Source organism: Tyto alba, unplaced genomic scaffold (assembly GCF_018691265.1).
Source record: "Tyto alba isolate M040663 unplaced genomic scaffold, T.alba_DEE_v4.0 Super-Scaffold_13, whole genome shotgun sequence".
Classification (NCBI taxonomy): Eukaryota; Metazoa; Chordata; class Aves; order Strigiformes; family Tytonidae; genus Tyto; species Tyto alba.
The window spans coordinates 46,816,756-46,829,602 of record NW_024881275.1 but is presented as its reverse complement, the minus strand read 5'-3'; the positions used below and the strand labels follow the sequence as shown (position 1 = coordinate 46,829,602).

Here is a 12,847-nt window from a genome sequence, read left to right as displayed (position 1 = left end):
AGGCTCTCTGACCCTTCGCTGTGACGGGGCTCCCCAGCTGATGCATGGGTCTGGATGATGGTAAAGTCTGAGGGCAACTGGTGATGTATCTTTCTTAATCACTATAGCTAGCTTTATGTAGTAATGACTAGGTGCATTACCTTGCTTATTCTTTCTGCTGCTTTAAACTAAAGTAAAATAAGCCTATTTCTTTAGCTTGGTGTCTGTGTCATTTGTGTTAACCTCGTCAATTGGCAAAACAAGGTGATTGAGCAAATTATCTTGCAAACCATTTCTAAATCTGTTAGGGATACACAGATGATTGGGAGTGGTCAGTATGGATTTATGATGAGGCAGTCTTGGCTCATGAAGTTCCTCAAACCAAGTTCTGCACAATTAGACCATCTGTCATACAAGGAGAGGCTGAGAGGGCTGGGAGTGTTCAGCCTGGAGAAGAGAAGGCTTAGGGGACTATAACTGATGTATAAATACCTGATAAGAGGCTGTAAAATAGGTGGAGCACAACTTTTCTCAGTGATGCTTCGTGAAAGGATAAGAGATAATGAACACAAAATGATATACAGGAAATCTCACTTAACCATAATAAAAAGCTTCTTTACTTTGAGAGTTAAACACTAGAGTAGGTTGCCCAGAGACGTTCTGGAGTCTCTATCTTTGCAGACACTCAGACCCTGACCAGACTCAGTCCTAGGAAAACTGCTCTATATGATTCTGCTCTGAGCAGGGGGGTGGACCAGTGCCTGTCAGCCTTAACTTTCCTGTGATTCTGTGAAGGTTTATCCAGCAGGCAGCACTCTTGTCAGAGTGGTAAAACTCTCCGCAACACAGTAGGACAATGCAGCTCTTTTTACATCAACATGAACCTCCTGGGAAAACCAGAAACTTATAGTGTTATCTAGCTGGCTGTCTATGGAATTACATACACCATCATTTACTTTGGCTTAGCATTCAGATCCTGAACTCTCCACTTGAAGTTCACAGAAAATAAAAATGTGTATAGATGGATGACCGATTGTGAAATATTATAGCTGGCTTCACAAGTTCTTCCACTGGCTACAAGAAGTAGGTCTGGCTTGTAGCTCTAGTGCCACCATACAAAAAGGTCTGTCCACTATTAAGATAAAATTCTTATTGAACCTAGTGGAATTCTACTGGTGTTACCATTTCCCTCTTCCCATACTTCCCTCTCCCTGAAATAGACTTATTTTGGTTTGAAACTTTCAATATTTGCACTTTGGTCAGAAGCAAAGCTTTTTGGATAGTTTCAGAAAAATGTTATTTTTTAGCTATCCGCTTTTATGCAAGCTTAAATTACTTCCAAACAAAAATAGTTCCAGAAATGAGCTCTGCCTGTGAAATATTTTCAACAGAATATAGTAGGAGTTTGTCTGATCTGTTAAAATGTAGTAAAAGCATAACATACACTGGATTTAATGATCAGACCTATTACAGATCAAATTACCACATGTAATTCCATGTAAGAAATCAAAATCTACAGCCATGCAGCTGTATTAAGTCCTGGAAAGAGATAGGAGATTTTTTTGCACAATCCTCACTGAAGCAGTAGCCACTGAGACCAGAAAACATCACATGGATTCTGACACCAGTTTCAGTTCTCCCCCTTTCCCAAGGCCCATCTGATTCATGGTAGAGGGGATGCAATACTTCTCTGGTAATTATCACTTGTCTTTTCAAACACCAATCCTCACTTCTACCCTTCCTTGGAGCTAGAGCAAAGGACAGGAGTCATGGCAAACCAATCCTGTTTACACACTCTACCCAGCCCTAGTCTGAAGTGTGTGTGTTAACTTCACTGAGTTGGATGTGCTGCTGGATGTGCATATAGATTCCTGCTGGCTGCTAAAAGGCAGCATATGGATTAGCTTTTCCCCACCTGGGCCCAATGCTCTGCTCCAAAATAGTGGCAGACCCATGGAAGCACAGTGAAAGAGCTAAAGACCTGCACTAGGAAGAGAAAGGTAAAAATGTGCCTTGCCTCTCCCCTTGCATTTATTAAGCCCCTTAGATTCACACAATTTGGCATGTTATTTTTTTGAATGTGTTCCTGAAAGGTTTATTCAAGCACTGGTGAAACCTCTGAGTTGCTAGCTTTCATCTCAGCTCCCTGTTCCTCCTGCCCTTCTGCCTTGCTTGGCCAAACCATAAACATCTATGTCTAAAAGCTGTTCCTTTTGTGTATGCACTGTAGTTGGTTCAGTATCTTTGGCTATGCATATAACAAATAAATCTGTAACTAATAAATATTGCAGTCAATGCATACACTGTTTGCTCTTTGCATACTGAATTAAAACAGACTCCTACACTGAAAAAGTTTTCCTACTAGGGTACAACTATTGTTGCAATTACCTTAATAAAATAGCTTGAATCCTAGAATATTTTTTTTTATTTTGGTTTAAAATATGACTTTGATTTAAAATGGAGTTATGGCAGCTATGACAATATAAGGTATGTTGAGGCCCTTAGGAACAGGTAACTATTATGGTGTTTGCCTTAATCACTATAGGAATCATTATGGACTCTGAATCAAAACAATGGGTACTCGTTACGGATCTTGAGTTAAAATGACTATATAACCATGACTCTGTAACCATGACTCTGCTGAAAAAGTGTATAAATAAGTTGTGTTTTGTATCTGTCGTGGAACACATCTTTGGCAGAGTTATCCCCTGTGTTCCCCAGTGCTGGAATAAAGAAGTGCCTGCTTATCTGCTGTGTGTAGATAAGTTCTATTCGCGATTGCGACCGCTAACACTATAAGGGCAAAGCTGTGTTCTGTGTCCACCATGGTAAAAGTACTGACACTTCTTTCAACTGAGGCAAGCATTTGTAAAAAGCTTCTAACAGACAGGGGAAGAATATGTTCAGGTTGAAGGGCACCTCAATCACATACCAGCTCCAAATGCAAAGAAGAAAATCTTGTCTGGGTACTCCTCCAGCAGGTCCTTCACCCTCCTGCCCATTCTCTCATTTCGCTTGTAGATAAGCTCCTGGCGGAAGTAGCTGTCTATCTCTTGGGCAGTAACGCGTTCATGAGCTGGAAGTGTAGCATTAATGAAATTTGGGACCTAAGGAAGAAAAAAAATAAAATGTCTTCATGAAAGAGCCATATATTTCACAGGCAGTCCTCATACACAGGCATTTTGCTCCATCATTGAATGTGGCAATCACTTTGTCTCTCAAGGCACATTCAGTAGGACAAAACCTGAAGAAAGCTAAAAAATGACTCAGCAAGCTTCTAATAATGTATAATGCTTCATTTCTCTCAATGTATCATTTCATAAGCCATCCAGCTGGATTTTTTTTGATGCAAAGGCAACAAATACTCTCGGTTTGCCACACTGTAGATCCCAAATCCTGATTTCTCAGCTGAAAAAATTAAGTATTTATTCCTGGCTATATTTAGCTACATATCTCCTACTTAAATTGCCATAGGTATGACATAACTGTAATAATAATTACACTCTTCTAAGAGAGTTTGACTGGTATCAGACCCCTCAGGCTGTCAAAGAATAACTGTGAAATTTGTACTAGTTAACAAAAACATCCCCAAACTTTCCAAAAGAAACAAGGACAGATTTTGTCAGTAAAGAAGGAATTACCATCTCCAGCTCCCCTGTCCTCAAGGTATCTTTTAAAACATTGGCTTCCTCCCCTGCGGCCCCTACACCTGTGGCAGCACACTACCCTGACCTCTTGCTAGTGGATGGAAATGTAGGTTTGAAGTTGCAGCCATCCTGGCTTCTTGACAAGTAGCTTTGGGCATTGCAGCTTTGGAGACTGCTAAGAAAGGGGCCTGTAAGTGGTGGTTTCTGGGGAGCAGATACACTAAGGCAGGTGCTTTCCCTTGCAAGGCTGCAGCAGATGAAGAGGCTCTGGAGCCATTCAGAGTCTATTACTGACTGGTTCCAAAGGGTTCTTAGCTCATAGTGGGTCATCTACCGGGCAAGCATGGGGTCAAATACAATTTACAGAGATGTTCTGCTTAAAAACATAAACTGATAATGTTGCAGACTATTACTACTTAGCTTTGCTGTGAGGGAGAGTGCTCTGCAGTGGAGCCCCTTATGTAAGCAAAGGGCAGGTGCTCCCTTAGAGACATGCATGTCTCAGCAAGAGCTGTTCTCTCCAAGGACCTCAAGGCAACTGCAGTCGTCTGCAGTCTGTAACACCTCAGCAGAATAGTGATGCAGCATCTGCATGCTCTTATAGTGCTGGCTTCCTTTGAGAAGCGCTTTGAAATCTATCAATGAAGTGCACTGTGTAAGAGCTAAGCAGTGTTAGTGACCAGGTTGCCTGCACCTGCAGGCTGAAGGGTATGCAAGACAGGAAGGTAACAGCACATGCACAAAGCTCAATACCAGAGAAGTGAGGGCTAGTATGGCAGTATTTCCAGCACTGCAGCACTGCACAGTACATATCAAAAGGTCAAAGGAAAATGGTTATTCAGCAGGTAAAGCCCAGGTACCAACATCTACTTCTTCAGCACTGTGAGGCTAGAGCCTATGTTTTCATTGATGTGTATGATTGCCAGGCAGTACTTCATAGACAAGAATGTCCTGATGTCTTGGTCTGAGGTTAGCTCATCTAACAGCCCAAACAAATTGGTCCCTGCTGGGCTTTTTCTCGTGGTTTCAAGATCAGAGCATTTCATTCCACTGTGCTGCTTAGGAAACCTTCTCCATAAATCAAGTTTGTGAGGCCCCAGAAGGTTTTCTTTTTCTTAATATTCAGTCTAAATCTATCTTTTCTTTGTTTCACTCCATTTATCTTCTTTGGGCCAGGCCCACAGTACACAATCATACTGATAGGGGACATTAAAAAGCTTTCAACTTGCCCAGCCTTACACAATCGTCCAAGTCAGAAGCTCATTTCTCTGTTGCTATTTGCACAGAAGAGCCTGCTGATGCTCTCTGTTGATGTGAAGTTCGCTCATACCTAAGATAGCATAATTCCACAGAATCCTTAGGAAAATAAAGGCTTAAATGCTAAAGCAAACACGACATTCATCCAAAAAGGAAAGCCAAGAGCACCTTCACTGCTTGCATGAAGCAAGACAGGGGTGAGGTGGTACAGACTCCTGTGACAGGAGGTGCAGGAAAGCAGACGTGCCAGGGAGACAGCAACATGTCCTTGTCCTTCATCTGCAAAGGGCCTGCCTGAGGAAAGACGAGCATGAGTAAGACAGGGGTTAGCACTACAGGGACATTTGTATAGTGTACGAGGGATGTGGTGGCAAGACTCACTTGAGAAGTGTCATGGTTGAAGATGATGGAACTGAGGTCTCCACAGTTGTAATGCTTGATAAGATCTTCTGTTGTATAGGGGATCTGGAAACTGCCTGCTCGGAGGCTTTCCTGCTGCAAGAGAGTCTGATTCAAAGCAAAGACCACCTGAAGGAGGGCGAGAGGGAGAAAAAGACAGTTTCTGGTGAGTTCTCATCTTGTCCCTTCAGAAGGTCACTGACATAAAGCCACCTGGTAAGGGCTTTCTAAAACTGCTCCCACTCCAAGTGCACCAGTCCACCCTGTCAACCTGTGCCTCCTCCAGGACTGCAGATACTCACACCTGAGGTCCCACAGGCCTGGTCATAGGAAACTGACTCACCACATGTAACTTCATGAGGTTTTGCCCATGATGTGATTAATACAGAAGTTACAAAGGGGCAGACTGAAATAGGGACAGTCTTGCTCTCCTAGATAACAGTTTGCCTGACCACCATAGAGCTCTAGGGCTCCTATCCCCACAGCTCCTCAGCTGCCTACCTAAATTAAACATGGTTTCTCCTTGTTTGCCCTTTGTTCCTCATCTGCAAGGAACATTCATGCTGTTGTTTCCTGCTTTCTGTCTCCTCCCACACACCCCATTTATTTCAGGCAGAAATGGCTCTCCAAAGCAGGCTGGGGAAGGATGGTGGTTGCCGGGGGATGCAGGCAGCCACCCCCTGCACAGGCAAAATCTGAGGGCAGCAGCCCTGCACTCTCTTCTGGCTGACTGTCTCCACAGGCACAGGGGCTGCTGCTGCTCAAGCTCCTTCTTTTCTTCCTCCTCCTCCGCATTCACTTGGGAATGCAAACACTCCCATTCCCTTCACCTCAAGCTGAACCAGTGTGGCTGCCACAGTACCTATCCCCAGGGAGCCTCTCCCTTGACCAGAAAGGGAGAAGATCAGCAGAGGTCTCCTCCAGCTGTTGCTGCTTCCCCACCTCCAGCACAGCATGGCTCTCCCAGGTCTGTGGTCTCAGGACCAGAGAGAGCTGCTACTCCAGCTGCCTCCCACCGTGAGGATAACCACCACTTAAAAGGCACAAGAGAGCAACATTTGGCTGGGGCCTCTGGAGCTAAACATGATGCAGCATCTCTGTACATCTCCCTTGCTGCTCCAGCCACTACAGCAGGCAGCCACCAAGCCCTGGAAAGGCAGGGAGTCAAGGAAGGACTTGGGCAGAAACTCCCCAGGCTGAGCATGGGATGCTAGTGGGCACACTGGTGGGGCACGGAGCTGGCTACTTGCCCACACAGACAGCAGATCTGTCAGCATATGGCAAGTAAAACACTGCCATCTCTCCTGAGGATAGCTCCACCAAAAAAATGTGTTCCCCGACAGATACAAAGCACAACATATTTATACACTTTTTCAGCAGAGTCATGGTTACATAAGATCAACAAAATTCATAAAGTTTAGTTTGAACTTAATAATTGGCTTTCAGTTACCTCACCTTACCTATATTCTGATTCTGTAGAAATCATTGGTCATCTTTACTGATTGATTTGAATAGAATGAGGAAAGGGCAATGATTAGCATATTCATGTTATTTCCTGGAAATCATTATCATATGCAAATGTCTCTAACACGTGCATAGTTTTGTTGGACAGGGGTCCTCTGGTGGTCGTCGATAGTCTTCCTCACTGTGTCTGCTGATTGAAGTCCATCCTTGCACATGCTCATTTCATCTTTGGCTGATCATCCAAACCAAACCCAGTATCTTCTGGTACCTATTGTTTTGACTCAAGATCCATAACCAGTACCCATTGCTTCAATTCAGAGTCCATAACGATTCATACAGTGTTCAAGGATGTTGTGGTTTGGGCCTGGTTGCCAGCCAACCACAGTGCAGCAGCTCTCTCTCCCTTCTCTTCCAGCAATGAGAAGGGACAAAGAGCCAGGCTTGGGGTTCGAGATAGGACTGGGATGGGGAAAAATTCCCCTTTATGATCACGAGCAAAAGGCAGACTCGTTAGGGAAAGAAAGAAAGAACATACATTTATTACAGACACTAACAACACATAACAGAGTAGGACAGCGAGAAGCATTGTCACATCTTGCGAACACCTTCCCCCCACCCCTCCCTTCTTCCCGGGCTCAGCTCTGGTCCTGATACCTCTACCTCCTCCCCCAGTGACACAGGGGCAGGGAATGGGGGGTGCAGTCAGTGCTGCCACTTCCACTGTCTTCGGTGACGGGAGTTTCTGGAACTTGTTCCCCCTGCTCCAGCGTGGTCCCCCTCTCACAGGAGACAGTCCTCCACAAAGTTTCTCAAACATGTGTTCCTCCCATGGGCTGCAGCGTTCCCCACACTGCTCCGTCATGGGTCACTAACTTACTCCAACTGGATTCTCTCCCACGGCTGCAGCCCTTCCCAAGCTGCTCCGGCGTGGGACACCCCCGCACGCTGCAATCCTCCCAGCACTGAATTACAGCAGCGGGGCTACCTTTTCCCACAAGACCCCGGCCTTCTTTAGGCACAGTACCTTGATCATGCAATCAGAAGCCACAGGCCATAAATCAATGTCTGTTCCACCGTAGATCTTCTTGGGTGGCAGGGGGGGGCCGCCCTGCCGTTTCACCACAGGATACAGGGGGGTCTCTGCTCCGGCACTCCTCGCCCCTCCTTTCTTCCTCCGTTCCTCCACTGACCTTGGTGTTCACGCAGCTGCAGCAACTCCTCCTCATAAGTCCCACTGCCCATGACCACGTCCCTTCTTAAATACGTTATCGCAGAGGCGCAGCTGATTGGCTCAGTTTCCAAACAGAAGTGGAGCTGACTTGGAGCTGGGGGAGCTTCGAGAAGCTTCTCACAGAGGGACGCCCCTATAGCCCCCTCCCCTGCCACCAAAAAACTCCACTATTCACTCAACCCAGGACAAAGGCACACACCATAGTAGCTACCTATTCCTAAAGGCCTTAGAGTGCTTTACATTCTCATAGCTGCTATAACTCCACTTTAAATCAAAGCCATATTTTAAACTAAAATCAAAATAATATTCTAGGATTCAAGCTATTTTGTTAAGGTAACTGCAACAGTGGGAGAGTTGATACTGGATACATGAAGAAATCTCAGGATGGCAGCAGCTGAAGGGATTGCCTGCCCACCTGGGTAAGCATAAAAGACCTTTCACAATAAGGCGGTTCATGTTTCACCTCAAAGAATAAACAAAGTGTCCAAACTCAGTGCCCAAGACTACTACAGCCCATCCTACCCATGACAGCTTGGGGATGGAACATCCAGCAGGCTGCCATGGCTTCCACAGCGTGGTTGGCGGGTTTGTGTGGCATTTAATGGGCTGGTTTGCTTTGGCATGGAGGACTACAGAGGGCTGTTCCATGCCAGGCCAGATCTCCCCATGAGCAACGTATTTCCCCATTTGGATCTAGACCTGCACCCTATCACTGTGCATAGCATCTGAGAGAGAAGTCACACAAGAATCACCTGAAGCCCACCCAGAGAGGAACCATTCACGCTGGTGTTGTGAGTGACAGAGGTGGTCTCAGCTCCTTTGATGACAGCAGCAGCAGCTCAAGTCCTTCTGCACCATTCCCAACCACAGCCCAAGCACTGGGAGCAAGAAAAGTCAAGATATGACAAATGGACAGAAATCAGAAGAGCATCAATGCCCTTGACAATAGCCCTCCCTAATGAGTCATCAGGCTTTGCGCAGCTGGAGGGCAGGAGATGCTTTTGCCAAAAATACTCTCCACATCAGCTGGTCTGTACAGAACGGTGGCATCTGTTGGAGTGGGATCATGGCACATGTACTTAACTACACAGGATTACAATTCAGTGTCAGTGTCTGTATAGGGCATCTCAAAGAAATGGGATAGCCTCTCTCCATTTCTGTATCACTCATACCATCTGAGGGAATTGTTACTCCCTGGCAGAAAGAGAAGAGGTGCGGGGGTAAAAAGGGAGGAACTGTTTGCAGTACCAGGAGTTGATTAAAGCTGTGCCCTGGTGAGAAGGTTATCTATCTTCAGTAAATAGTAATGGTTAAACTGTCAGAATCTCAAGAGAAGGAAGATTCATGAACCTACTGTTCTTAAAGGATTTAATTTGCTGAGGTGGGTCTTACTCAGAGGTTGATAACTCTTATCTGTCATTTCTCAAAGAAAACATTAGGCTAGGTGCAAAGAGATATGGAAGACAACAGCTACCAAACTCTGTGGATCAGATCCCAATCTTGTTTACCAGATGTGAAAAGCTGAAGAAAGGTTGAGAGAGCATGAAAAGCAGGGACCAGATTAGCAGCTGATCTGCAACTGCTGTGTTTACTTGACACAAATACTGCTTGCCTTCCTAGCGCCCCATTCAATACTGAAGTCCTTTCATTTCTAAGTCCATGGAGTTAAGAAGACAACAGAAAAGAAGGAAGTGTTGAAAAGAAATTGTCAATTTTGCTTGGCAATCAAAACCAATAATTTGTGCTGAGTTGAGCTCCTCCAACAGGTGGTACAGAAAATACAGATCTGTCTTCCAGCAATCTCTTGCATTACACTATTTTACTAATTCCAAAATAATTCCTGCATTGGAATCCACAGAAATCACTCCACATTCATCCTCCTTGCAAAACTATTCTTCCTTGTTTCACACCTCTCCCCCTCCCTGCAGCAACTCTACCGTACTCTGCTCCATTAAATGTATTCATACTAGCATCAAAGCATCTCCTGAAAAGATGTATTTGGAGAACTAAAATAACAAGTTTATTAGAAAGGGATTTTTCTCCTCCTACCTCCCATTTCCACTGTGATCTCTCTCTCTTCCCCCAGCCCTCTCCTTTTTTGTATTGTGAAAAAAAAAAAAAAAAAAAAACGATTAAGCTCTCTGGTATACATATTGCTGCAAGCCTCATTCTCCTACTGGAGATTTCTTCAGCTGTCAGGAGACACTTGTCCCCTTTGCTAGCATTGTTGGAGTGGCCTGCTAGGCTGAGGGGGTGGGGAAAGGGGGTTAGAGCCTGGCAGATGCCTTTTTTGTCAAAGACAAAACACCCTCTGACATCCTCTCTACTTTTCAGCACTTTCATCCACATTGGATCAAAGTGCTATTCTGCATATGAAAGGAAACTGGCATTATGTGCCTCAAATTAGCCTATCGCCATCCCACAAGCCTCCAAGTCTTCCCAACAAAAGCACCCACATCTGTTCCATCATTTGCTTCATCTTCTGTTTTTTTTTTTTTTTTTTTCTCTCTGCTCTCAGTTTTTGAGGACCATTCAGCCCCTTGAATTATAGTCTGGGGGAGCATCTTCATTGCTCTGGAATCACTCAGCTGGACAATTAGCTTTTAATTGTCTTAAGGAATCATGGGCTGTTTTCAGCCCTTCCCAGTGACTAACTGCATCCATTATGGCTTCCATTCAACCTCTTCAGACAATTCTTTCCCTCTTCCTTTTCCTTCTCAAAAGTGTGTTTCTTCACCTGGAGGAGACCATGGCTTCTCTGGGCCATCGAACACTACTGCCTCAAGTCAAAGCAAACCTCAAATCAAAGGCAATCGTGACTGTGAAAGTCAATAATCCTCTTTTGTAATGGTAATGGTAGAGCAGGCCAAGTGCTGAGAAGAGAGTGGGATTCCTTGATCCAGTGTAACTAAGTTCCTTAGATGTCTAGTCCCCACACCTCAGCTGCCTTAGAGGCTGAAAGTTGGGACTGGCATACTCAGAGCCTGGAAACCTGAACCCACCTGCCATGAGGAGCCCTGCAAACATCAGCCTGCACAAACAGGCAGAAGAAGTCTGATTTTGGTAGGGGCTGACGATACCGATAGTTGATTTAGCCCATCATCTGCAGCCTTCGTAGGAGCCTAAGACGCTTTCAAGGATGTTGCACCAGATGAGATGCTCCCTGTGACCCCTGCAACAATCTTTTGCAAAGATGAGAGAAAAAGGAAGCAAATTCCCAAACTTAGACCATTTTTGTTAGAAGATTAGATTCTGATACTTAAAGTTTGTCTTTCCAGAACTGATTAAAAAGACACTCTGAAGTTTTTGGTTGTTATGTGAGATTTATACAGGAATACACAAGCCAACCATTTTCCAACTAGGAGCTACAAAAACAATAATATATCAGGCACTTTTGAATCAGTTAATTAGTTTATCATCCTCCTCTTAATTCAGGAGGATGGTAGATAATGCTAAATCAGAGGAATAATTCTTACAGCACTGCTGGAAGAAGTGCAACTCACTTATTTGTAAAAGACAGCATTAAGACGTAGCCTTTTGTCTCAGCAATTTGCACTGATTTACAGGCTTTTATGTTTCCACTGACAGCAGGAAAAATAAACACCCCACTAGGTGCTGAATGTGGAGTATGACCAAAAATGTAATAGATTGTTCCCATTTCACAGGTTAGCTTGCAGTTCACAGCTGGATACCTCCACGACCTTGCTGAGACTTGCTTCCATCTTTATATAGGGCTAATAGTGTGGCTATGAACATGCTGCTGCACCTTGTCCCACAGAGCTCTCCATTTAAGTGCTCACTGGGGTTCCTCCTCAAGCTTTCGTGAAGTTCATCCTTATGCAGAAAATTTTTGCTTTGTGCTGGAAATGAACTGGTGATGCATGTTTGCATGTTACTAGAGAAGGATTAAACCTTTTTTTTTTTTTTTTTTTTAATTTCATCTTTGTTAAGGATTTTGTAGACATTAGAAAAGTTTGTTTTTAAAACCTTGACAAATCAAACCTTCATCAGATACATTTTTACCTAATCAAGCAAAACTGGGGACTGGCCTTTGTATAATTTTCAGTTTGCTACTGTCCTGCACCAAAATTCAAAGCAAAAAAATGAACTTTCAACACATTACACTTAGAACTACTGCTTGTCTCCTACTCAGCATTTCTTGTTAGCAGTGTCCATCTTATTTTGGATTAGCATTGACACACAGCTCCTACACTCAGATCACGTTCAGACTTGGGAAGAATTAAGCAAATGAAAAAGAACTACTAGCAATCCAGATTTCTTGTAGGGTATGGCCACTTTCCAATTTACAGGGTCATCTAACCAATATGCTAGTAGTAAGGGTTACTTTCTTTTGCATAATTATTTATTTTACGGGTCACTTAACACAGCCATCCCAAAACTGTATTAAAAGAACAGAGTTGCAAAGTGAAAAATCCAAAACTAGGATTCTTTGGGTTGAGACTGCTATACTTTTAACATTCAACACCTGTAATTAATATTTTGTTTGGTTTGTGCTTTTCTTTTTAAAAAAACCCTTCTACTAAAATAAGGGTTGCTTTAGTCCACCTCCTCTTTCTTATTTTTCACTGGAAATGTAGTAGAAGCAAAACTAAAACACTGAGGTTAAAAAAGCAAACTTTTTTTTTTTTTAACTTTTAAACAACTTTACAGGAAAATTCCCTTAGAAAGGAAACAATTTGGCATTCCAACTGTAGAAATTATGTAAAAAATGTAGAAATTATAAAGACATCACTGCCTACCACTGTAAGGAGTAAGCTGGTATCACAGCCAAAGCCCAGCCCATCTCCACAGCTTTAAGGACAACACTTTGCAGTATTTTTTATCTTCCTAGAATGCAGTTGCTGAAACT

At 43.8% G+C, this 12,847-nt stretch overlaps 1 protein-coding gene across 6 annotated transcripts in view; it reads right to left on the bottom strand.

Annotated features, from left to right (window-relative positions):
* The window catches only part of TRABD2A (TraB domain containing 2A), a 131,050-nt gene that overhangs the window by 51,145 nt on the left and 67,058 nt on the right, over positions 1-12,847 (bottom strand). For 4 of the 6 annotated variants that reach the window (XM_042788016.1, XM_042788013.1, XM_042788014.1 and 1 more), the window contains 3 exons: positions 5,265-5,411; positions 5,052-5,177; positions 2,912-3,086 (listed from right to left, as the gene is read on the bottom strand). In XM_042788016.1, coding sequence (XP_042643950.1) covers positions 2,912-3,086; positions 5,052-5,177; positions 5,265-5,411 — 448 coding nt within the window. The remainder of the gene's footprint in view (positions 1-2,911; positions 3,087-5,051; positions 5,178-5,264; positions 5,412-12,847) is intronic. The other 2 variants (XM_042788018.1, XM_042788019.1) reach the window with 2 other exon arrangements.